The sequence below is a fragment of the Ambystoma mexicanum genome, chromosome 9, assembly GCF_040938575.1.
Source record: "Ambystoma mexicanum isolate Mex_15411 chromosome 9, UKY_AmexF1_1, whole genome shotgun sequence".
In the NCBI taxonomy this organism is placed as follows: domain Eukaryota; kingdom Metazoa; phylum Chordata; class Amphibia; order Caudata; family Ambystomatidae; genus Ambystoma; species Ambystoma mexicanum.
In genome coordinates, this window is record NC_090931.1 from 256,404,722 (window position 1) to 256,429,902 (window position 25,181).

At 46.1% G+C, this 25,181-nt stretch overlaps 1 protein-coding gene across 4 annotated transcripts in view; it reads right to left on the reverse strand.

Annotated features, from left to right (window-relative positions):
- Positions 1-11,008: 11,008 nt before the first annotated feature.
- Positions 11,009-25,181, reverse strand: part of LOC138487933 (germ cell-specific gene 1-like protein) — a 225,660-nt gene continuing 211,487 nt past the window's right edge. For all 4 annotated transcript variants that reach the window (XM_069614567.1, XM_069614566.1, XM_069614569.1 and 1 more), the window contains one exon: positions 11,009-11,868. In XM_069614567.1, the coding sequence (XP_069470668.1) occupies positions 11,541-11,868 (328 nt within the window). In that variant the 3' untranslated portion in view covers positions 11,009-11,540. The remainder of the gene's footprint in view (positions 11,869-25,181) is intronic.

Here is a 25,181-nt window from a genome sequence, read left to right on the forward strand (position 1 = left end):
CAGATTGGGAGGTTAGATGTGTGCTACACTTCGGATGCCTGGTTTACTATCTGACCAGCAGCCCTACTAGAGAAGGGACTGAGGATATGGTTATCCCCCTTATCCCTCTGAGCAGTACTCTTCTGAAAGTCCCAATCCAATTTCCCCATATTGAGGTTTCTCCATCCTTTGGCGCTCCGGGGTCAGCTGACTGCTTTTCTAGCTCCACCAATCTTCTTGCAAGCACATGGCCTTCCACACCAAAGACTGGATCTACTCTCCCATTGGCTCAAAGGGTAAACCATTTCCCCAATGTGCAGCTCTTGGAAGGCCCACACGACTCAAGGTGGATTTCAGGCAGCGCTCACCCAGCAGCCACTCAGCCTCTCTCGGACTTCTAGGCACATCTTTCTTCTGCAGCTCAGATTTTCATCTCCTGTCAGCGGAATCTTCTGAAGACTGTGTGAGTCGCCCCTTAACCACGAAGGCCAATATTGTTAGCTGAGGGACCCTGTAGAAAACATACTCAGCACACAGCCTGCATTTTGCGGCAATTGTATAATTGCCCTTTTCATTGCCTACTAAAAAACACATGATTGGGCCCTCTCTTCCAAACACTTTGTCACTGCGCATTCGTTTGCAGCCTGCAGCCAAGCAACCAACCAATCCCTGCACCCGCTCATGCATCTGGGGCACTTGAAAGCTTTCCTAAACAGGATTATTTCTGCCCTGTACTGTTACCAGGGGTCTTCTAGATTCCTGGCAGAATCGTCTTTCCAGCGCTACACGGCATGTTTGCTCTGACTGTGAGCTCAACAGTGCAGACCCAGGGCTCCCTCTGCACCGGGGATACCCTGATCTCTCACCAGAGGGCAGGTTCCCTCCCTTCCCTGTAAATCTACTGAGAACACGATTCTGATGTTGGTTCAAAATGGGCTTTGCATTCGTAAAGGTCCATAAAGGTATGCAGACGGAGGGCTAGATTCTGAGGGGCATGCAGTAATAGAAAAGTGTTCTTCCGTGAAGGAGAAACACGTTTCTAAACGCACCGTATTCTTACAAAGAAATAATGTGGTGTAGGGACATGAATTCCTCGGCTTTTGCATGTGTCTGATTTTTGCACTGATAATAATCAGAAAGGCAAGACAGGTACTGCGAGGGGATTCTCCTTGCAGAGGCCTGCTTTTTCATATACAGCACCTCTACTGCACGTGTTCACCTCTACTGCACGTGTTCACCTCTACTGCACGTTTCCCTTTTGTAAAAATAGCATTCATCGGACTGCATCACCTTTTTTCTAATTTGCTGAAAGCTTAAGGACTCTTGCAAATTAGAAAAGTGGCAGTCTTTTAAGAAATGTTGACTGTGGCAGTGTCAACATTTCTTAAAAGACTGTCACTTTTCTAATTTGCAAGAGTCCTTAAGCTTTACACGTTTCTCCCTCAACAAGAGATTTTAGAGCTTTTGCTACTGGAAAAAAACATCTCCCCTCCAATCCTTCAATGCACCTCATCATGAGCTCAGAAACTCGGCCCCAAATGTCCATTTCTTAGAGGTCGATTTTGGAAAAAGTCGACATTTGAAAGTCGTTTGCAACAACATTTCAATCCATGTTATTTCCAGTGCAAAGGGCGACTATGCAATAAAAATAGCACTGAGAGCAAAATCAATAACCTTTTCGAGTCCATTTTTGCATGACATGTGCTGACATCCATCCAACCATCAGAATCGAGAAGTAACACAAATATTCCGAGCTCGGGCATACAGCTGCATGCTTCATGCCTATTTACAAATGCAAACATCATTTTTTTACATTTTTTACATCTATATCAGGCACTCGGCCCCGATTCTGAGGTGCATATACAAATAAAAAAGTGTTATTTCATGATGCAAGAACACTTTTCTTAAAAGCAACATATCCTTTCAAATTTAGATTGTGGAGGCCTGGCTTCAAACCCTCGACTTTTGCATGTGCCTGATTTACGGCTTGACAACAGCCCTAGCAACCATCAGCAATGCAGGCGCTGCAAAAGGGGATTCACCTGCCAAAAGCCATGGTTTTGCATATAAATAAAGGGAGTTAAAACACAGCACCTCAGAGGTGTTGTTAACATCTACTGCACACTTTTCCATTTATAATGAAGGCATTTCTCAGTCTGCAGCACCACCTTTATTATTAAGTGAAGGGTCGAAGACACATTCGTAAATAAGAAAAGCGGCAGACTTTTCAGAAATGCTCTCAGGGGCACTGGGTCACGGTGCTGGCCCCACAAACACAGATTTTATCAGCATTTACAGCTGGAAAGCAGACATCTCCCCTTCAATCTTTCCACCCACCTCAGAATCTTGGTGCTGAAAAGTGTAGGGGAGAATGTTGCCTTTCTAAACTACTTTCATCCTGGGCTCAGAATCGGAGCCCTTAGTATACAGCACGGTTGTCCTTTTTCTTATTTATGTTAGGGTCTGCACCATTTTTGTAAGTTTGCGCCACATTCAGTATAAAACGAAAACGGTGCCAGTGCCCTCTGATTGCTGGACTCAGAGGTCCGTGTAAAAATAGAAATGTGCTGTTCCAAGCACGGACAACAATTTTCTTAAAAAGCACCAAATTCTGAAAAAGAAAGACTTTGGTGTACTTACATGAAAGCGTCATATTTGCATGTGCCTGATTTGCGGACTGACACTGGCAGCCATCAAGAATGCAAGGCAGGCACTGCAAAGGCATTCTTGCTAAACCCTGGTTTTGGATGTCAAAAAAAGGAGTTAAGATACTGCACCTGTGACGTGTTGTTAACATCTTGTGCACACGTTTTCCCTTCATAATCAAGGCATTTCCCAGACTGCAGCACCACTCTTCTTATTTACTGAAAGCTTAAGGACACTTTCATAAATCAGGAAAGTGCGAGTTTTTTAGTAGATGCTTGCAGTGGCCCTGGTGCACATGCTGCCCCCACAACGATAGATTGCAGCAGCTTTTGCTGCTGGAAAGCATAACAGCTCCCCTCCAATCCTTCCACCCACCTGAGAATGGTGGTGCTGGAAACTGGAAGAGCCAATGGAACTCATTATAAGCCTGGCAGTCCGGAAATAAGGGTGCCGGTAGCAGCGTACCAGCACCCTTTCCCGACTACCAGACTACAAGTATGCCTGAAGGGGCCGCTGCTCTCGGCAGGTTTGACCTGATGGGGGCACTGGCCCCTGCAGGCATGGTTTTTACAGAAGCACCGCCACTGTTAGCAATGGTGCCGGTGCTTCCATTTCCCCATTCCCGTGGAGTCCTATGGTACTTCACAGTTATGGGAACTTACACTTTCCGCCGCCTAACATCCCAGCTCGGGACTTGTCCTGGTGGCACCGGGATATCAGGGGGCGTAATGGGGTTACGAGTTCTGTGGCAATCTGCCGGTTGCACCGAGGCCCAATGTCCGCTTTCTACAGATCTTTTATTCTGAGCCCTTAGAACTTTGTGGTATGCTTAGGTGTGCTCTGTGATGTTTATAGTGGGCGGGGGGCTGGAATTGGAGGTGTACTTAAGTGTTCTTATTGTGATTACACACTGAGAAAACACAGATACCTAGGACCCATGCAACATAGCAACTCTAGCACCAGTCCCTGCCACTGGCAGTGTTCCAGAATATCCTAAATGTGTCTGAACAACGCATTTCCAACACATGAACCAATGTGAGAGTTGTCATGAGGGTTTCCAAGGCCTAGAGGGAACCATCATTAGAGAAAAGAAAGTGGTGCTTCTTTAAAATGAAAGACAATGGGCCTCATTATGACTGTTGCTGCCTGGCAACAACGGAGCTACCAGCACCATTGTTGCCATGCCGCAACATTAAGAGTTTAGTCGCGGCTGCCGCTCTGGACGCCTGGACAGACCAGGCGTGCAGAGCGGCACCTGCGAGCAGACCAGGATGGTAGCAACAGTACCGACCATCCTCCTCATTCCCATTGAGCCCTATGGGGGCTCAAATGGGAATGCGGACGTACCTGCTCCGGGTCCCGCGAAAGGGAATTACCGGGCCCTCCAAGGTCGGAATGGCCCGGTAAGTCCCCTTTTGTGGGACCCGGACCTCCAAACTCGTAATGAGGCCCAATGACAATAATAACCTCGGTGTGAAATAACAAAACGGTCTTGCTGATTCCAAAGAAAAAACTCAGTATTTCACACCCTCATCGAATTTGGCCCTTCGCTAGTCTCACACACAAGTCGACAAGTTTTTATTCAACACGCTTCGGCCGGCAGGCCTCTGGTGCATCAGCGTTCCAAAACATCACAGATTAAAACCACACAACACACACGGAGGGGAATACGATTGACACAGACAGATTCAGGATGTGAATAGATGCAAATGTGCACTCTTTTGCACAATAAACAATAAAGGCCAAAACTATACCACTAGTGAAGCTAAGAAGGCTAAGAGCACAATGATGACGATGCATAAAATACCTGACAGCATGGCTATGGAAGAAAGAAAATGCATGACTTCTAAAGAAATAGAGGTGTTGGCTAAAATGCAGATGTGGCAGAATAAGGATAACGACCCTGGCCGCAATTAAAATTTGCTGTATACATTATGTATAGTCAACCTCAATTTTCAAATCTGCTGGTGTATTTGGCAAGTTGTTACCCATGCTCAGAACATGGGGAAGATTGCTTTTATTGCATCCTACGGCAATGCAGCCTCTGTTACAAGAGGAACCCCATTCCTCACTCTGTAACCTGGACAGATGTTCAAGTGGTATGATTTTATAAGCCCATTTCTAGTTACTGGTGTGACCAGGCTAGAACCTTATTTCTTAAAGCTTTTCTAGGTTTCCAGACAAGTCGCAGCATCAGACAAACTACAAACCAAACGTAACTTCTCACAATTGCCAAGAAATTAAATGACAGTGCTTCAGTGGCTGCAGAAATCGTGCAGCCTCTGCACACCTTGAAAGTACAGGATGGGTGGGCATTGCTAGGTTAATCAGTCTTTTACGAGTCACTGTGAGGTTCCTTATAAGGTAATTGGCGATCCCCGGAGACCCAATGTACACCACATTGGAAAAAATATCGAACACGAGTGTGTCTGGTGAACGAATTCACCAGACCTGGGGTCGCCAAATATTGTAGTGAAGACTATGGAGGCATGTCTTTCATTTATTCCGTATTAGTATATTTACCAACAAAAGATTTGTGAATGCATCAAATTGCTGCGCAATTTAGTTTTTTAATTAAAGTTCATTCTTTTCATGTGAGAAAGCAGAAAATCACTAGCGCTGATGCATTTCGGACTGAGGTCCTTCTTCAGGGAGAGTTCTTAGACTGCAAAGACTGCTACAACTCCTCCTCTGCACACCTGCCATATGCTGGAGAGTGCAATCGGCCTCGCTGGGGCGGAACACGCGCTGACCCAATTCAGGGTAATCACACATACTCTTCCATGTGTGCAGTCCTTCATTTTGTTATTACTTTGCTAGGTAAGAAAGCAACTAAAAGAGGTTCCAGATGATTCCATGTCAGTGGGGACGAGGCGTTTTGCAGGCCTGGGCTTTGCTGGTAATTTGGTTTTAGTTTAGTCCTTTCTATTTAGGAGAGATGAATAAAGAATACAACTCCCAGAATGCAATGTATGCTGAAATGAACAGATGTATGCAGGCCAACAAATATAATAATTGTTCTTTTACAATGCGTTTAAAACGGTGACCACTGGGATTTGTTGCTTCCAAGACAAACGTGTTGCCTCTGAGCTATCCTCCGAAGCTAACACGTGGCTTATCCTCCCGAGCTAATATGTGGCATACTAGACACTTTTAGTCCCTAAAGGCAGGCAAATATCCCAACAAAAAAATGAGTTAAACTAATACAAATAAATAATAGGAAACAACTGACACATAGGATCCCGGGCCCTGCTTCCACATCACAGCTGTACGGAAACCTTTGGGTCAGAGTGTTAGCAGCTTAGAAGTGACACAATCAGGACCTCTGATATTTTTACTTTTGACTTGAAGGGAAACGTTGAGGTACAAATTGAGCTTTTCATTTGCATAAAATACTAGGAGCAATGAGCTATGGACTGCACAGTGGGGAAGAGTAAACCGCTACAAAATGGCGATGTTTCCCTGGGTTCTATGTCATTTCATTGCAGGATGTTTTTTTGCAAGGTTTTTTACGACAGATTTTTCAATGAAAAAAACTCATCAAATGTTTTATTTTTTATTTTTGGGGGGTTTCCCAAAACCCCCATCCACTTTGATTTTTTATATGATCCCGAACACCCACACCCTAAATATATATTATTGCAACCCCCCTAAAAATGTGCGGAGGTTTTTTCGTTACAAAATTTGCAGTTAAAAACCCAACGAAAAAACATTGCATGATGAAAGGACGTTATACCTTCCCAGCATCCCTAGAAGCTCCGGTCTTCGCCAATGTAGATCCCAGAAAAGTACTGGAAGCGGCCAATCTAGCTGCAAAAGAAGGAAGCCAGTGGGAGAAGCGGGAGGAGGTGCTGGGCCTTCATAGGATGCAACTGCCAGTGGAGAAGGGTGGTTTAATCGACCAAACCTGCTAACAGATCTCAAAGCTGCAACCCCGCACAAGGCAACCAATGGAAAGGAACACAGAGATAGCCACCCCCCTGGATATGCCTTTAAAGAGCACCTCGTGCGGCTACAGCAGTCCCACAGACCATCTCCACGAAAAACCCAAGGAAGTTAATACTGGGATCAGATCATATTTAATTTGCCCCAAAGCAAATGGAAGGCCATGCTGGGAGAATATGGAGATGCGCTCCCCGTTAGGATGGAGCTCTGATATTAGCAACCCCCAGGGTGGAGCGGAACCCAGGTGCCACTTGGCATTTGTCCGCAATAACAAATTGCCTAAAATGTGTGGGGACCTCTTGGGTGGAGCGGCCCTAATGATGTGCAGAGCAGTGAAAGCAAACTATGGCCTGAGAGGTGAGGCCTATCAGTGTTATAGGCGAATGAGGCATTGGTACTCCGGGGTGGATGTAGGTGACCTGTTCCCTGTATGCTAGGCCAGACAGATACTATGGACTGCATCAACAAGAAGGCTATCACCTATCACAGATTTACAGACACACAAGGAAATCACAGCGGAAGACCTTACATCTGTGAAACTGAAACAGCAGGAAGGACCTGCAGTGGAGCTAGTGAATGAGGACCTGGTCAGTGCAGCGGTCTGCAACCTGCGGCCCTCCAGATGTTTTAGACTACTACTCCCATGATACCTCATCATTAGCTAGGTAGTTTATGGTTGATGGGTCTTGTCGTACAGGACATCTGGAGAGCCTAAGGGTGCAGACCTCTGATACACTGGATGGCAGTTAGGACATTTAAAAATGGGACTAGTGGACTCTGACAAGTGCTGAGTCTGTGCTAAACCACACATGAACATATTACATATGGTGTGGTCATGCCATAGAGTTACACCATTCTGGGATGGAGTGTCAGGCAGGCTCGCAGTGCAATTCGCTGTCCACACTAGGTTCGCCTTCGCCATACGGGAAAGCACCGTCACCTACAACTCGCTGCTGAAACAAATGGCTCTTATGTGAAATTTACATGGACTCCATAAAGATAAAAGAAAACCTGACCTTGAATCCTGGTTCATTGATCTAACAAAATTGTCGGAAGGTTGTCCTTCAAGGAAGGTCAGTGGAGAGAAATAAGGAAATCTTGAGATGCTTAGTAGATCTCTATGGTGGTTACAAAGCGGTGGTGTTGGGTGGTGACATGCTTCTTGCTCCGCCCTTCTCCTCTTCCTTCGTTCCGTCATGTCTTTTCTCTCCTGTCTTTTGCTCTGCGCGTTCTCTTTCTTTTCCCCATTGGACTTGAAGTCGATCAATGGCACTTTGTATATTTTTGCTGGGAGTTGACATGTCCAAGGGCAAATATGGGGGATTAGGTTTCTGTGCTTATTCTGAAATTATTTTCTTTGTGTAAAAGGTCCCAGTATCCTTAGGGGAATGCCTCCACTTGTGGCCAAATTTCCTGATGTACCATTTACATTTGGGTAAATAAACTTTTCTCAAGAGAAAACAAAATATCTGTTTTAGAGTGAAAATATATTTTGCTCTTTAAAAAAAAGGGCATTCTTTTTTGCTCCCTTAAAGATCAGGTGATCCAATTAAAAAAGTAACACGCAAAATATCTATGAATATTTTCAAATTCTGGTAATTTTGAATTTGCATTTTTTAAAAAACAACTCTAGTACTGTCTGCAGGAAAGTAGTTCTTTCTTCTATTAGCCTGGGGGAGAGGTCGAGACAAGTTAATATCTTGAACAGAGTCTACTGGATGCCTGAACGACTGTATAGGCGTGGTATTACTTGTACGGATTTGTGCTGGGGATGTTCTCGCAGGGCAGGAACGTTAAAATACATGCTATGGGATTGTAACAAAGTGAGGCACTTCGGGGAAAGGCTTTCCTTGATATTCAATAGGATGCTGAGAATGTCACTTGATTATGATTTTGACTCCTTGATACTGGGAGATGATCAGCTGCAGAGGCGGCCAATATGTAAATATTGTGAAGAATGTCAATATTCTTCCAGCCTCTGCACCAGGTATCCTAGCAACTGGCCGCATCGGGCTGAGTTTGCTGTGCCCCTCGAGGCACGGCCGAACACTGCGACTCAGATAGTGGGCGTTTTTGAACCTACGTCCCTCGGTTGCAAACACCTTAATTCATTTATAGGGCGCAGCGCACCCAACCTGATCCTTCTCCTTCCTGTTCAAGGAAAACCTTCAGAGGTCCCTTGGGAAGAATTGCACACAGGAAACCTTTTTTTTACAGCAGAGGAACCCTTCAGAAAACTCTACTCTGCGAACTTAACACCTCCCACTACAAGAGTGTTGACTCCTGGTGGAGCGACATCACAAGTCTGGTGTACCCCCAGAAGACCAGTAGCTAAGGGTTCTCTGGATTCCCTGGGGTCCACCAGTCTAATGGTCCAGAAGAAGGTGCATTAAATCATCACTGCCGAAACGTCTAAGGAAGGGACAGAATCACAGTTATTAAACTCTGTCCCAGTTATGTACTAATCATTAGTGACGTCAACCAAGAGTAGGTCGGGTGACCATCACACTAGGTGTGAATCAGAATCCGGACACTCTGACCCATAACGCTCCTTGAAGAAATGTGTTAGGAGCACAGACCCATATGAACAAGTAGAATTTACTATTTTACAATATGGACACATGGACCACGCCACATGTCAATGGTTATTGATGGACACATGTTATGCATTATTGTTCTGCTCATGCTTTTTGCACACATTACAAGATGTAATATGTTTTTGATGAAAATGTCTATCTGCTTCAGAACATGTTTCATAGGTTTTGTACAGTCTATTATACACCTGTAGTAGTGTTTTGAGTTACGAAGTACGTGATTGTCCACAGGAGCTACAGACCCGCTGTTGCCTCTTTGAATCCGTTTGTTTATTGTTGTATGTTTTTTGTCACTATGTATAGAAAGATGTTGAGGGAAAAACATGACTCTCAAATCTGAGAAATTGAAAAACATTGAATAAAAGAAAATGAAAGAGGTGGGCAAATACCAAAACCCCCTCTTGGTAAAAAGCCTAAATGAATATGCTACTTTTTGTTGCTGAGTAAATGGGAACCAATAGACATTCATTGTGAAGTTTGCCAAGCAAATAAATGCACATCCTGTGCATAAAGAATTTGATTGTTCAGACACCCTATGTTACGTAATGGGAGACCTTTAAACCTGCGTCTTAGGTTAAGAGGGACAAGGCCAAGAGAAAACCCAAATCAGAAGAGTGCAGGATCCCTCTTAACTTGCAACTGCGAGTTACAGAGTCAAGACCCGGGAACGATCAAAAGAAGATGGGTACAGGAACCCCAGGAAGAGAAGATACCAAAAACGCAGAGAGGACAGGTGCCGGAAACCCTTCAGCCCAAAATAGAGACACAAGGAGAACCCCCATTTGTTTAAAAAAAAAAAGATGAGCACCAAAGGTGCCGAAATCCCATAAACCCTGGTTTTGAGTTGTTCTAAGTCAAGAGAGGACTCATTTACTTCATGAGTTGCATTTTGCCCAACCCGTCTTGTCTCCCCAAAGTATAGAAACTTAAATTTAGTTGTATTTCCATTCTGGCCTAGTGTAACCCACGTGATAGTCTAAAAGTACCCTATCTTGTTTCATGCCCAAAACTCCCTTATCTTGCTATCTTGCCTAAATCTGCCCTCCTTTGCTATTATGCTGGAAACCACCCTATTTGGTAATAATGCCTGAATCTACCCTTTGACCCCACAATGCCTCAGTCCACAGTACATTGCTACATGACTGACTCTACTCAATCATGCCTCAATCAAACCAATCTTCCTATCACACCAGCAAGCACCCTCTCTTGTTGGTATCATGGCCAAATTCATCCTAAAATAGAATGTTGCCTGAATTCACCCTATTTTGCTACCATGCCTGAATTCGCCTTGTCTTGGTATCATGTCGCATTCCAACCTATCTTGCAACCATTCCGGAACCCAGCCCACTCTATCTTGCCACTATGCCTCAACCCATCTCACCTTTCTATCATGCCGGCGGGTACAATAACTGGCTATCAGCCTGAGTCCACCCTGTATTGCTGTTGTCTATGAATCCATCTGTTCCCTGTTATCCTGTCTGAATTGGCATACATATCTAGCCGATCCTCTTTACATGCATCAATGCACCCTTCTGTATCCAGTCAGTGGGCCTCGTGAAACCCTATCTCAGTACCAATATACTATCATTCTATTATGCTGTAGTGTGCCCTTTCCTTGTATCACAACCTCTGTCAAGCTTGCATGCCTTCATTTACCCAATTCTCCTGTTATGTCTTTTGTGGTGCACAAATCCATGTACCCTTTTTCCTTCTCTAGAGTAGAACTTTTTCACTCCATAAACTCTTGATCTCAGCTGTTCGGGGGAAATCCTACATCTATGCATCTGTGCTTAACATTCTCGTATTTGTTAACCTAGTTGAGAGCAGAGAACACTTTTAGACTGGTTAAATATGATTTTTATTGTGTTCACTGGTGCTTTGCTCATGTTAAGACATTGTACATTTTTATATTCGCAGAAACAATTTACTGAATGGGGTCCTATACTGGCCCCGTTGGTGACCTCATGGTTATCAACCTCTGTGGTTATGTTTAGAAAAAAAGTCCCAATATCAGCTTTAAATAAACTCATTTGAAATGTTCCTTGGAATAAGTGGTGTTCTCGCTGACTCCAGAAGGTCCCAAGCTTCCTGAAGTAGCAGTCCACTCTACAGAGTTTGGAAAAATATGTACATGACCTTGTCCGAAGATCCATCGAATAGATATCCTGACTACTGGGGCCATGAGTAGGTTGCCAGAGAACCCAAAAGGGCCACAGACCACACATTTCAGAACTTCAGGTCTTTAAGGGAAGGAGATTCTACTTATGTTACCCAGAGCACCGGAGTCACCGGAAGCTTTCATCCTCCGGATAATTGTGCTTCCTTCTACGGCCACATGGGCTATCTTACAAGAGCCTTCAGCTTTGCGTGTGGTAATTAACAATGCTCCTCGCCGAGTGCCGTATCTGCGTCTTCCAGCTCCAGGCTGCGGTCCACGGTGTGGTTTGCTGGGCATTGCACAGTGTGCTCCCGGAGGAGAACCTTCCTCTGCAACTCCGAGTAAAAATCCACACTATCTGATACCGAACGAAGGGGCTGGTCCCGGAAGAAGCTCATCTCGGTTGGCTCCAGGAAACTCTCTGGCTCCGGAAGATTCTGCTCGTAGGCTTTCTGGTTGCGCTTGAACTCCAGGACTGTCTTGGTGTATGTGTTGAGGGTCGTGACGGCAGATGCCATGCAGCAGGTAAAGGATGCCCAGGCAGTGCTGGAAATAAAGCATATGGGAGACTTTAGTAATGGCCTTTTGCATCTAACACCTCTGCATGCACATGTCAGTGTCACACAGAAACATGTACAGATCACAATATGCATATCCTGAGTATATATTGTATTGTCACAAAGATGTGAACAGATCACAATAGATAAATCAACATCATCATATTGAATGAAAATAATTCTGACAACAGGGAAAACTCCTTTACATATTGCACAGTGGCATAGAAATGTGCAGGTCACCATGATACACTAAAGACCAATGACATATATGTAGGCCATTTCTTATTTCTCAGAGAGAACAAGCACCACACGCGTGTTTACATTTTCAGAAATGAGACCTGTTCGGTGCTGCCTAGGGCTGTAGGGCTCCCTTATGCGGCATGGGATATTTCTAGGGACAGCAGCAAAGTTTAGAAGGGTACTTCTCTTCTCTTTGGATTCCCTTCCTCTCACCACTCCCCCCTCAAATCTGTCTACCACTCTGCCCTGCACTCCCTTTGCATCCTCTCACTTCACGACTCCATCTCCTCTTCTCTTAACTCACTAGGCTGGCTCCCATTTCACTCCCAGCTCAAATTTAACTTCCTCTGTCTAGTCTTCAAAGCCCTCTATGGTCTTGCCCCTCCTTACCTATCCTCCCTTCTGACTTTCTATACTCCTTCTCGTTCTCTCCGTTCTGCGGATCACTTCCTTCTCTCTACTCTTCCCCTCCCTGTGCCCCCTCCAGTTTCTGCTCCTTCCAACTTCTCGCTCCCTTCCATTGGAACCAGCTTCCTCTCCCCGTCTGCTCCATCACCTCCTACCCCTCATTTCGCACTTCTCTAAAATCTTATCTCGTCCACTCTCCCCCTAGCACCTATTGTTTCCTCTCTCACTACTGAACCCACCTCCACCCACTCCTCCTACCCCCTCTCTCACCTCTGTCCCTCTCTATTTGTACTTAACCTCATCATTAATGTAAATTGTTCTTTGTACTGTTTTCTGGTTTAGATTCATTGTCATGTATTGCTTGTTGTATTCACTTGTTCCTCTTGTAAAGCGCTTTGGATTAAAGCGCTACATAAATTAAAATAAAAACAAAATACAAATACTTTGCTCATTCTATACTGTACTCCTGAGATTTACTAGTAGGGTGCTTCCCTTCCATTTCTTTCAAATTCCATTGGCTCTGTGAGTTTTAGCTGCTCAGCTTTTCTCCCGTTTCTCTGCTCTCTGGCTCCTGTGACCTGATTAAGGAAGTTCATGTGGTACTTTGCATGGAGAAGAAGGTTGTTTAAACTCCTGTGTTGAGGTTATTCATCATGTACTTGTCTGGGGCTGTGGGCACTGGTATACATGCATGGTGCCTCGGAGAAAATTCGGAGCTGGCGAAGAATACATTGATAATCGATGAGTAGTGCTTACAGAGCAGTTAAGAGCTACAGATAAGGCATAAGTAAAACAGAAGGCCACTATGAATACCTGACAAAAGCCTTCTGGTATAGGCTAGCCCAGCCCCAATTACAAGATAATCCATTCTCTCAGTTGCCTGATTGCCACCATCAAGCCCACCCCCCTTTTTTCATCTGCTTGCCTACATTTTTAAAACGCCATTTAGTTTGTATACTTAAATATCTGGAGTGTCACTCTTTGTATGCTACAAATGTTGAGTTTTCCCCACACTTAAACCTTGACCTTCTTCATGTAAAAAAGTCTTCCCTTGCCAACCTCTATTGAAGAACACAAACTGTTTTTATTTGGTGAAAATAATAAAAAAGTATTTTAGGGTCAGTATTGTAACAACATACTTTCAGTTACTCCTAGGATCTGTTATGGTGCGTAAATGGCAATATAGATACAAGAATCCCTATTTTATTAGTGATCCTGAAAATGCCTAGACCAACAGCAATCACTTAGGACTCAAGGGGGGTGTATTAGGATGTCTGAACTTCAGGAATGCACCATTAAGGAGACAGAGGAGATGTTCCCGGTGGAAGTCCTGGTGGTACCCAGGCAAAAGCTAACACATATACAGTGGTTCAGCTCCTGGATGAGCACGTGGAGGTCAGAATGAAACATCTGAGGACACAAGAACTGCACCCCGAGGAGATAGACATCGAGTAGGGAGAGACACAGCTTCCATGGAGCTAGCAGAAATATGTGTCCTTAAGGCATCACCGGGTGGATGTAAAGGTGTCTGAGGGTGAGCTGTCCCTTGAAGTGAACAACTCCATGTATGGTGATCTCGATAGAGCAAGGATTGTGAGAAGCAATAAGTGACAAAAGTCTTATGGCAGCCGATCCACAGTCTGGTGCCAACTCGAGGCATTTGAATTGCTAAATCTCTAGCTGAAGCAAGAAAGAAAGAAAGAAGGAAAGAGGGAAAGAAGGAAAGAAAGAAAGAAAGAAAGAAAGAAAGAAAGAAAGAAAGAAAGAAAGAAAGAAAGAAAGAAAGAAAGAAAGAAAGAAAGAAAGAAAGAAAGAAAGAAAGAAAGAAAGAAAATGACAAGTTTGCCCATTTGATATGACCACTATTGTTGCGTTAAAATGTCTATGCCCTGATTGTCTGCAAATGTCCATGAACACCAGCTTAAAGGATGCAAGGTGAGATTGTGGAAACAAAGTTGAAAAGAGTGGTTATATGTGGTGTCATGCAGTCATTGTGGTTGTGCTAATAGGGCTAGGTTACACATGTTTCAAGAGGCAGCATCTACAAGGTAAGAAGCACTACTCTAGCAAGCTTCTCTCCAACCCATGTGCCTCTTCAAGGCTTCTCAGGTTGCGTGCCTGTACTTTGCAAGCCGCCTTCAGCTCACAACCCACCCCCACGAGCACCCGTAATACACTGCTATGCTCACGTACTGAACAACCCTCTATATTCACTGTTAAGGCCAGGCTCCTCCGCACAACCTCAAAGGCCGCATCCACTACTAGTATTACCAATACAGCAACCAACAAAGTACTTTACCCTCCACACAACTGTACTATCCCATAACAAATGTGATTAATCATGTGTCCACCACCACTGAAAATGAGCCCCCATTGTAAAATCTGTGATGTGCAAATCTTCTACCACCATTTTGAATTCTATTGTGTCAAATGCTATGCCACATGTGTCCACGATCACTGAAAATGAGCCCCCCAGTGTAAAATCTGTGATGTGCAAATCTTCTACCACCATTTTGAATTCTATTGTGCCAAATGCTATGCCACATGGTCCACCACCACTGAAAATGAGCCCCCCAGTGTAAAATCTGTAATGTACATCTCCCCTAACACTCAGAGCGCACCTACCCCTTCCACACCACCTTCTCTCATCATGAACCCCCCCAGCCACTACTTCCAACCTAGGGCTCCAGGATAGTAAGGAAGTAGCAGCAAAATCCCTTTACTCTGCCCTCAAGGCTCTAGGTTACAAGAACACCATACTTAGCCCAACTCACACCCAGGGCAGAACGCTTGACTGGATAGCACAGCACAACTGTCCACTCATCATCACAGGAAACACTGCCACCCCATGGTCTGACCACCACATCATCACCTTTAGCATCCTCACCACTAGCACCCCAGCTACCCCCTCACCTCAACCACTCCCTCCCTGCCTCGCTAGAAGCTCCTGCGAGCTCACTAAGGCGAGGCTACTGCCCTTCCTCCAAGGTCCAGCCTTCAGACCACCTTTTTCTTCAGACCCTCAAACACTCGCATAAACCTATGATACTGCCATCAAAGCAGCTATTGTAGGGGAGGACTGGTCCAGGAGACCCCCCTCGCCTGCGTTTTCTCCCCAGGTGAGGGCTATGGCTCATTGGGCGTCCCCTCATGCCACCCGGGCCCAGGTGATGGAGGGTTCACCCGCTGGAGACATTGCCCACACGTATCGATTGCCCACGTGTATTAAAATCTAGCTAGGCCCAGAAACCATTTTGTCTGGTAAAGATGGTGTGAGCTCTGCGCACCGTGGCGCGGCCCCCACCCTTGGAGAGTTTCAATTATCTCTGTCGCCGCAGCACCCTGGCAGATCCGTTGTGAGCGCGTTCCCACGAACAAGACGGACATGAGCTTGCACGAAATACTAACACTGTAACATTTCACCTTCCACAATGTATTACTGCTCCCAGCATGACCCGGTCAGCCAGGCCGGGGCGATGGGGAGAACTGTAGCATGGCCTTCCGATAAAAGCAGAAAAAACCCAAGTATGAATGTTAAAAACTACTTAACCTGCAAAATTGTGTAATGATTGTAGAAGCGCATGCTTATATGACACCAGCAATGAAGGACCCACACCCCGCGGCCCCTCGCCATAACTGAACTAATGCTGCTAGACTACAGAGGAGGATGCATGCAACTATACATGAGGCTTATGAGAAAGACGTGCAAACACTCTAGTCTTGTGTAGACATCTCAACCCTTATATGTCATTCCCGTCACGCATGGTGGCGGGCGTCATTCTCTGTGTCCCACCAACCAGGTCACTACCTCACGTAATGCAAATGTATATATAAATAATTAAATGCTGTAGTTGATAGAATGCAATACAAGTTACAAGGTGCTCAGATTGACTGTATCCAAGAAACGTTTAATGAAGTTGAAATGTATGTATTCGAGTGATCTAAGTGAATATTATAAGAGTGTTCAGATGTTATTTCCTTTACCTAAAAGTTGGCAACACACAGGAAAAAATACCTTTGTAAATATGCGCAAGGCCATTCTCCCTCCCACCCTGCGAAGTCTGCCAGACAAGAGAGCTGAGGCCTGCGCCGCGCTGCCCCACCACCCCCAACTAGGCTGGAGCCGCTTCAAAGATTTGTAGGTCCCGCTACCGCATCCAAGGCCAGGGCCTGCCACCTGCGTTATTTACAACACGGCAGTAAACCTCTGTTTGAATACACAGATCCTCCAGCGCCCCCTCGTAAACCCCACAACCCACCAGATCATCTTAAGACTTATGACTCCGTGTAATCGAGACACCCAACACTGGGGTAATATACAGCGGCCCATTCATAATAACTTCTAACAAGACAGAAAGACATGTACCACCCGTCCCATGCCCCAGGACCCAGCCCCTCGACCTATGATACCGGTCAACAGGAAACAGGTAATCATGCTCTGACAAACGGCCACCAGACCCCTCACAAGGTGCATTCCTCCTGTGTTGCATTAACCTGTAAAATAACCTATTGAAAGATTTACTAAAGAGAATAACACTGTAATGACTGAATGACTGCGGTGTGCATGGCCGAGGGCAAATAAGTCAGGAAAGGCATTCATCTCTGCCACAGGCCGCATTGGCACACCAACACCGCCCGGATGAACTCAAGCCGACCTGCCAGGCCCAGCCCAACCCACGAGGCTGACCAGTGACGTCTTCCAGCCAAGACCAACCACGCCGCAGCAGCACCTATAGTTAGTCGTCGCCACCCAATCCCAATGAACTTGTGCCCCCTATAGTATGTAGGTTCTGATGACGTTTTCTGTAAATATATACGCCTGTCTTTGCTATTGTCAGACAGAGCGCTCTCGGAGTTTGCAGAGTTCTTTGCATGCCCTATTCTGATTGATAAACTCCCATTTACGCTCACCCGCACTCTGTCTTGGCCTTATTCCCATTTTGGGAGAGTCCTTCATTGTCTCTCATTGCGGGGAGGATCGTGCTGTGTGGGGACGCTTGCCTTCAGTGGTGACCCCGATAGCGTGATTTTTATTTCTTCCTAACTAATTATAACCGTCCCCTTTTGGCACGAGAATCTCCGGTCGAAAAGGGATACGCACGGTGCGCCGGCTCCGGGAAGCCGCCCGCCAACGGCGACCGGTACACTAAGAAGTGCGCACTCAATAGAGAGAGGGTACGGGATCCCGGTTGAAAAATCCCCTTTGAGAACCGCTCGCCGGAGCCGGGGCTGACTGTTGAGCAGACGGCAACACTGCCTGGACGGACCCAGTTTCGGAGACTATCAGTTCAAGACGGGCACGTGAGTACTGAGTGCGAGCGATCATAAAGGGGGTGGGGAGAGGAAACTCAGGAGAGAAAACGTGGACGGGTAGAAAGGGGGAGCACAGGGGTCTACTAAAGACCGTTTTTAAACTTTCTTTGCCTTTTCTTTGCATATGGCCATTAGGATTAAGAAGTGAATAAGAGATAAAAGTGACGGGAACCTAGCTCCGAAAGGGGGTGGAAGGCGGCGCCGCATAGTGCTATCTTGACTAGTACTGGGAATATATGAAGAAGTGAAAAATAAGTTAAAAGTGTCTGGCAAAGGGGGACACGGAGAATATATTAGTAACTGCTACTCTTTCTATTCTTTTCTTCAGGGTTGGGGGTAAGGACTAAAAGTGAGCCTAGTTTGAAATCACAGATATAAAATAAGAAGACAGGGAGTCCCACTGTAAGAGTGAGGATTAAATATTTGAATTTATATATATATATATATATATATATATATATATATATATATCTGTGCATACGAATATCTGAGTAAGGCGACAGGGACAGCCGGCCAGGGAGGAAAGGGAGGGCAGGGTGAGTTGTGAATGGAGCGGTACAGTGAGGTGTGCGCACATCGTGTATGATGAAGAGATAGTTTGGTGGTGTAGGTGTGTAAGGTGTTGTACATGTATAACCAGTGAATGGCCATGATAAGTGTGGTCGGACGAAGCTCTACGAAAACAAGAATAATAAGGTGAAGTGAGTGCGTAACTCTTTGATTTTTGGATTAACTTGGTCGATATTACTGACGGTTTGCTCTTGTATGTGCCCACAAAAAAAGAAAGGAAAAAAAAGTAGAATAAAGATTGTGTACGATCATTGCCGTCGAGTGCGGGAAGGGGGAGGAATACTGGAACGCCCACTATTAAATAACACATAGAATACGAGGACTCACAGAGCGATAGTTTGCATACACAGGGACACGCAAGTGCCAGGAGAACCCAAAGTATGGGGGCAGAAACACCCTTATCACATATTTGCAAGAACCTACCGGGGTACGCGGAGCGGATTAAGAAATATCATGACCAATGGATAACAGAGTTGAAGGGAGAGGGGTTGCCCCAGATATGGCCCGAGGGGGGGTCCTTTGACAAAAGCGTGCTAGATATGGTAGCCACATGCATTTGCATAAAATACAAAGGAAAGCAGCTGCACAACAGGAGGGAAATATTAGACCTCTGGAGATTATTTGAAGAAATACCACCACCCAAGGCTCCGGTAACAAACCCTGACCTACCATCCACCACTGACAACCCACTCATGATACCGAGAGATGATAAGGAACTGTCAAATGTAGAACCACCCGTGGAGGTGATAAGTTTGTACCCGATAATAAATAAGCCTGTGCCCGCAGAAGGGTACACCGACCCCACTTATGTGCCTCCCCCGACCACTACTACACCCCAAAGGCCAACTGCACCCCCGCCATACGAGAGCACTAGAGAACGAGCCCAGGTAGGTACACAAAGGGTAGACATAGAAAAGCTAACAAACGATCTGGAATCAAGGCTCTCAATAGCCAAGGATGAGCTCTCGAGGATAAAAAATATATGTGAGCAAACAGCACACAATGCAGTAAGATCAGAACAAACGTCTAGAGCACAGAGCGAAATTAGACCACTTGAGGAAGGGTGGAAAAAAGGTGAGATACTGTTCAGAATTCAAGAAGAACCAACACGAATAATTGAACTAGGAATGGGAGGGGGGTGTACCGATGACGAAGAAAGGCCTATAGGGGGCAGAGACGAACTACTATGTGATATAAGAGACGATGTGGAAGAAAGCGATAGGTTGAGTATGGCAATGGGAGGGGGAAGTGAAGGAGTAGATGGTGCATGTTCAATAAGAACACTGGATGATGAATGGACAGGGCGATTAAGGAACAGGGTGGGGAAAATGGCCTCTTTAGGAACAACAGGAGGAAAGACGGGAACAGATGCCACGGTGAAAGGGAAGCTACAGCTCCCGCTGATACATAGGGGAGGAGGGAGGCCTAACTACATCCCATGGGCTCAAATGGACAAGGCCAATTTATTGAAGTTATTGCCCCCACTATCAGGAGGGGCGAGCAAGTGGATATATGCATTTGAGAAGCACCCTGCCGGGGTACCCCTAGCAATAGGTGATGTGAAGAGCTTGCTTGTATCAGCAGTGGGGGATCAGGCCGATAGAGTGTGGGCGAAAGCCGGTTTCCCGGGAGTAACATTAGATTGCGATCGTCATGATGGGGCCTCCTTTAACACAGTGCGTGCGAGGGTGTGGGATGCCCTGCGGGAAACGTTTCCAGACACACCAGACCTACAGTCAGTAATGCAGTGTACAATGAATGACGGGGAAGATGCTATGGATTACATTTTCCGGGTCCAAGAGATGTGGAGAACGGAAACGGGCACGCCCTGGTATCAATCGACATCTCTGTTTTACTTCATTATAAAAAGAGGGCTCCCAAAAGAGGTGCAAAAGGCGCTTGACAAGATAGCAGGTATTGAAGCAAAGGGATGGCCTGAGATCCAAAGCATAATAGTACACCATTGTAAGAGGATCAAAGAAAGGGAGAAAGAGGTGGCGCAGAAAAGATTGGCAGACAAAGCGAAACTAGTGCAGACAAAGTTGGTGAAGGTCGCAGCAGCAGTCGCCGCGCTCCCACACAGCGGGGAGGGAGATGAAGAGGAGGAGGGGCTGGTAGCAATTCAAGGAAGGGTGGCAACTAATTGGGCTGGGCCTGGAGCGGGACAGCGGCAGTGGAACGAGCAGGAGCAAGGCGGAGGTCCGCAGTGGCAAGAGTGGACCCCTCGAGGGGGACGAGGTGGGTACAGGGGCCGGAGAGGGGGTGGACAGGGGTACGGGGGAGTGGGAGGAAATGGATGGCAGGGTCCCAGAGGCCCCCAGGGGAGTTGCTGGAACTGTGGACGATGGGGACATTACTCCAGGGAGTGCAGAAGCAGACAAAACAATGGGTTCCAGGAGGCGGAGATTTATGGTCATCCACACCCAGGGAGCCCATACGGACTCCCGATGGGACAACAACAGCAGAGAAACACAGAACAGAGGCCCAATGAACAAACACAAGGGTATCAGTATAGGACACAGAACTACCCACAAAACAATGACGCTATGCAATACGCGCCAGGCAACCCCTTCGCCACAACAGCAAACGGGGCCACCGCACCAGCACCCTATAGTGGCATGTCGGTGGTTTCAGGGAGCGTCTTCAATCAAGGGGGGGCAATGAGACACCCCACATAGGACAGCTCACAGAGAACACTTGCGTGTCCAGTCCTGTCTACCACCTACGATGCATCAGAGGAACCATTGGTAGGAGCGCAGATAGGAGACAAGCAATTTATATTCATGGTGGATTCGGGAGCGTAGAAATCATGCATTAAAGAGGGCCGGTTCCCGTTATCTAACCGGAAGTTAGAGACGCAGGGGTTCTGTGGGGCTGTAATTAAAGTTCCTTACACAGAAGCATTGGATGTAACAGTGGGGGGTAAAACGGTAAAAACACCCTTACTGTATTACGAACACTCACCAATAAATTTACTAGGAAGGGATCTCCTGAGTAAACTAAACATGACCATATCTTTCACCGAGAGAGGCATAGTGTGCTCAACACCCGGAATATGCCCATTGCGCGCAATGTTAGTAGTACAGGCCCTCACGACTACACAGGAAATACGAGGATTGCCAGCCAATGAAGAAATGTTTGTTGATGGGCTAAGAACACTGGCCCTCATAATCCCAGAGCTGAGGAGAATGGACTGGAGGATTCCAGCGGAGTTCCTCTTCCGTCCCATAGTGTGCCCCGATACAGCGCCAGGGTCAGTGGTGTCGTTAGACTTGCACGCTGTGCAGGTATCAGCGAAAAGGATCTGTGTGATTGGAATTGACATGGATGGATGTGAGTGGCGGACAGTACTGTGTACAAATGCAAACATCGCCCTAAGAGACTTAATAGATGAGGATCTCTTCTCAGATGCAGAGGGGGATGGCGAAATAGTGATGAAAATAGCAATGCCTTTTGACAAAATGATTCAAGCAAGGGAAATCCCCGTTCAACTAATGGCGGTGGTGGGAGCACCACCGTCGTTCTCAGATGATGACATGAGGCTCATACCAAATAATTTGTGGACAACAGGCCCCCATGATGTAGGGCTGTTGCATGGAGTACAGCCTGTGATAATTAAATTGAAACAGGGAGCAATTCTACCCCGAGTGAAACAGTACCCATTATCCCGTGAAGCTGAAGAAGGGATAAAAGAGACAATAAATGCACTACTACCACAAGGGATCATAGTGCCTTCAAATTCACCATGCAACACCTGCATTTACCCAATCAAGAAAGCAAAGGGAGGGTCTTGGAGGATGATACAGGATTTACGTCCCTTAAATGATGTGATACAGAAAGAGTTCCCATTGGTCCCGAATCCTGCATCGATACTATGCAGCATCCCACAACAGGCATCACATTTCACGGTGGTTGACTTGAAAAACGCATTTTTCTCCATCCCCTTGGCTGAAGAAAGTAGATACTTGACAGCATTCACACTTGGGGGAAAAAGATACGAACATTGTAGATTACCACAGGGATACTGTGAGAGCCCGAGCTTCTTCAACCGCATATTACATGAAGACCTAGGAAACTTATCAGTTGAGAGCACCATAATTCAGTACGTAGACGATTTACTCGTCTGTGCACAAAACGCAGAGACATGCAGAAAAGATTCCATAACACTACTGACTTTACTGGCCAACAAGGGGTACAAAGTGGACAAGGGAAAGCTACAGTACTGTCTGACAGAGGTCCTATACCTGGGACAGCTAATTTCAAAAGATGGAAAGAGAATAATACCCGACAGAGTAGAAGCCATAAGATCAGTAGGAGAACCCACAACAGTAAAAGACATGCAGAAATTCCTGGGAATGTGCAACTACTGCCGAGCATGGATATTAGATTATGCGGCATACACCAGACCCCTATTACAAGCATTAAAGGTTGCCCAACAGGAGAACAAAAAGATGGAATGGACGGAAGAGATGAGCTCCTCTTTCCAAGCATTAAAAGATTTAATTTCAAGCGCCCCAGTACTCGCAAACCCTGACTATGGACGAGAATTTTACCTATTTTCACACTGCAAAGGGACACTGATGACTGCCGTATTGACACAAAAGACGTCACTAGGACACAAGCCTTTGGCTTACTATAGTGGCACTTTAGATGCCGCAATGCAAGGGCATTTCGCGTGCGAGCAATCACTGGCTGCAGCCGCGTTCGCAATTGAGAAAAGTGCCACGATAGTAATGGGATGCCCGGTAACATTGCTTGTGGAACACTCATTATTTGCAATACTAGAAAGGTCAAAGAGTACACTGACAACACAGCGGGCGACTGCTTATGAAATAATACTATCCAGTGCCAATATCCATGTGGTGAGATGTAAAACAGTGAACCCGGCCACATTTATCACAGAAGCTTGCACGATAAAGGACATGCAGGAACATGACTGTGCAACTTACACAGGTAACAGAGGGGAAGACCCAGTGGTGTGTGAGGATGCTCTAAGTGAAGGGGAAGTGTACTTCGTAGATGGGTCAGCATCAATTGACATGGACACAGGAGAGAAACATGTGGGTATGGCAGTGGTGAGGTTAGAAGACGGTGAGTATGAGACACTAGTACAATACCGCCTCGCATCACATTACTCCGCACAAGCAGCAGAACTGATTGCACTCATAGAAGCACTACATGCCGCTAAAGGTTGTGCAGTGACAATATACACAGATTCAGCCTACATGACAACAACAGTACCTGGGGGTTTGGCAAGATGGGGGTGGAGGGGGTTTCGACGAGCAGATGGAACTCCAGTGCAGCACGCAGAATTACTGAAGGAGTTGATTGAGGCCTTGCAAGACCCCACAGCGGTAGCAATAGTGAAGTGCCAAGCCCATACATCCAACACAGATGTTGTGTCTTTGGGAAACGCGGCAGCGGACGCTGCCGCCAAGGAAGCCTCCTACTTTCAGAAATATGAAATAGGTGAGTACATGCTGCAACACAAAACAAATGAAGAACTTGCAGAAGGCTACAATTTGATGCCTATATCACAAATACTAGAACTACAGGAAGGGGCTAGTGTAGATGAGAAATTAATGTGGACCAAACGAGGATGTAGCAAATCGGCGACAGATTTACTGTGGCGACAAAATAACTCAGGAAAAGTGGTAATGCCAGTAAAATTATTGGAAATTGCATTCCAACAACTACACTTCCTGGCACACAATACTAAGCAGCACATTGCAGCAGAAATACAGGAAGAATGGTTTGTGCCCTGTCTCCAGGAGCACATATCTCGACTGACACTAGAATGCACAACGTGTCACATATACAATTCAGGTATGACACTACGTACGCTCAGGGGGACAATTCCAAAACCCAATGGTCCATTCAGAGAGCTACATATTGATTACGCTGACATGGGAGAAAGGTGCAATGGGGCACGTTACATGATCGTGGTTGTATGCCCATTTTCAAGGTGGGTAGAAGCAGGCCCCTGCGCGCGACCTGATGCCAAAAGCGCTGCAAAGTTCTTAGTGAGGGAAGTGTTCCCGCGCTGGGGAATTTGTGACGTAATTCGCTCAGACAACGGCACTCATTTTGTCAATGAGCTCTTCAAGGAAGTGACTACATTATTAGGTATAAAACATAAGTTGTGCTCGATTTATCATCCTCAAAGTAACGGCATAGTGGAAAAGATGAACGGACTGTTGAAAGGCAGGTTATCCAAACTATGCTTTTCATTAAAAAAGAACTGGATCTACTGTTTACCCCTTGCACTTTTTGAGCTGAGAAACCAGCCGAGCAAAGACCACCATTTGTCCCCGCACGAGATCGTAACTGGGAGACCAATGCACACAGCACACTCCCCACTGCGCGAACACTCAGATGCACACAGGAGCGCCGCAATATTGGGTGAGGAATTCACAGATTATTTGAAGAAATTAACACGGGCTGCGTGCGCAATATCAAAGCAGCTTTCTCCGCCCTTCACGAGGGAGGAGGGAAACACAACAGAGCCTGTTACACAGCCTGAGCCACAGCTACAGCTGATGCCAGGCGAATTCATATATGTCAGGAGTTTTGTGCGTCGGTGGAATGCACCACGATTCCATGGCCCATACGAGGTCGTGTTTTGCACGCCTACGGCAGTAAAGGTGACGGGCCTAAAGTATTGGGTGCATTTGACCAACGTACGAAGAGCATACAGCACTGTACAGGAGGAGGTAGAGGAGGAGGCACAGACAACAGCAAACATAGATGTGGAGAAGAATGTCTGAAAAT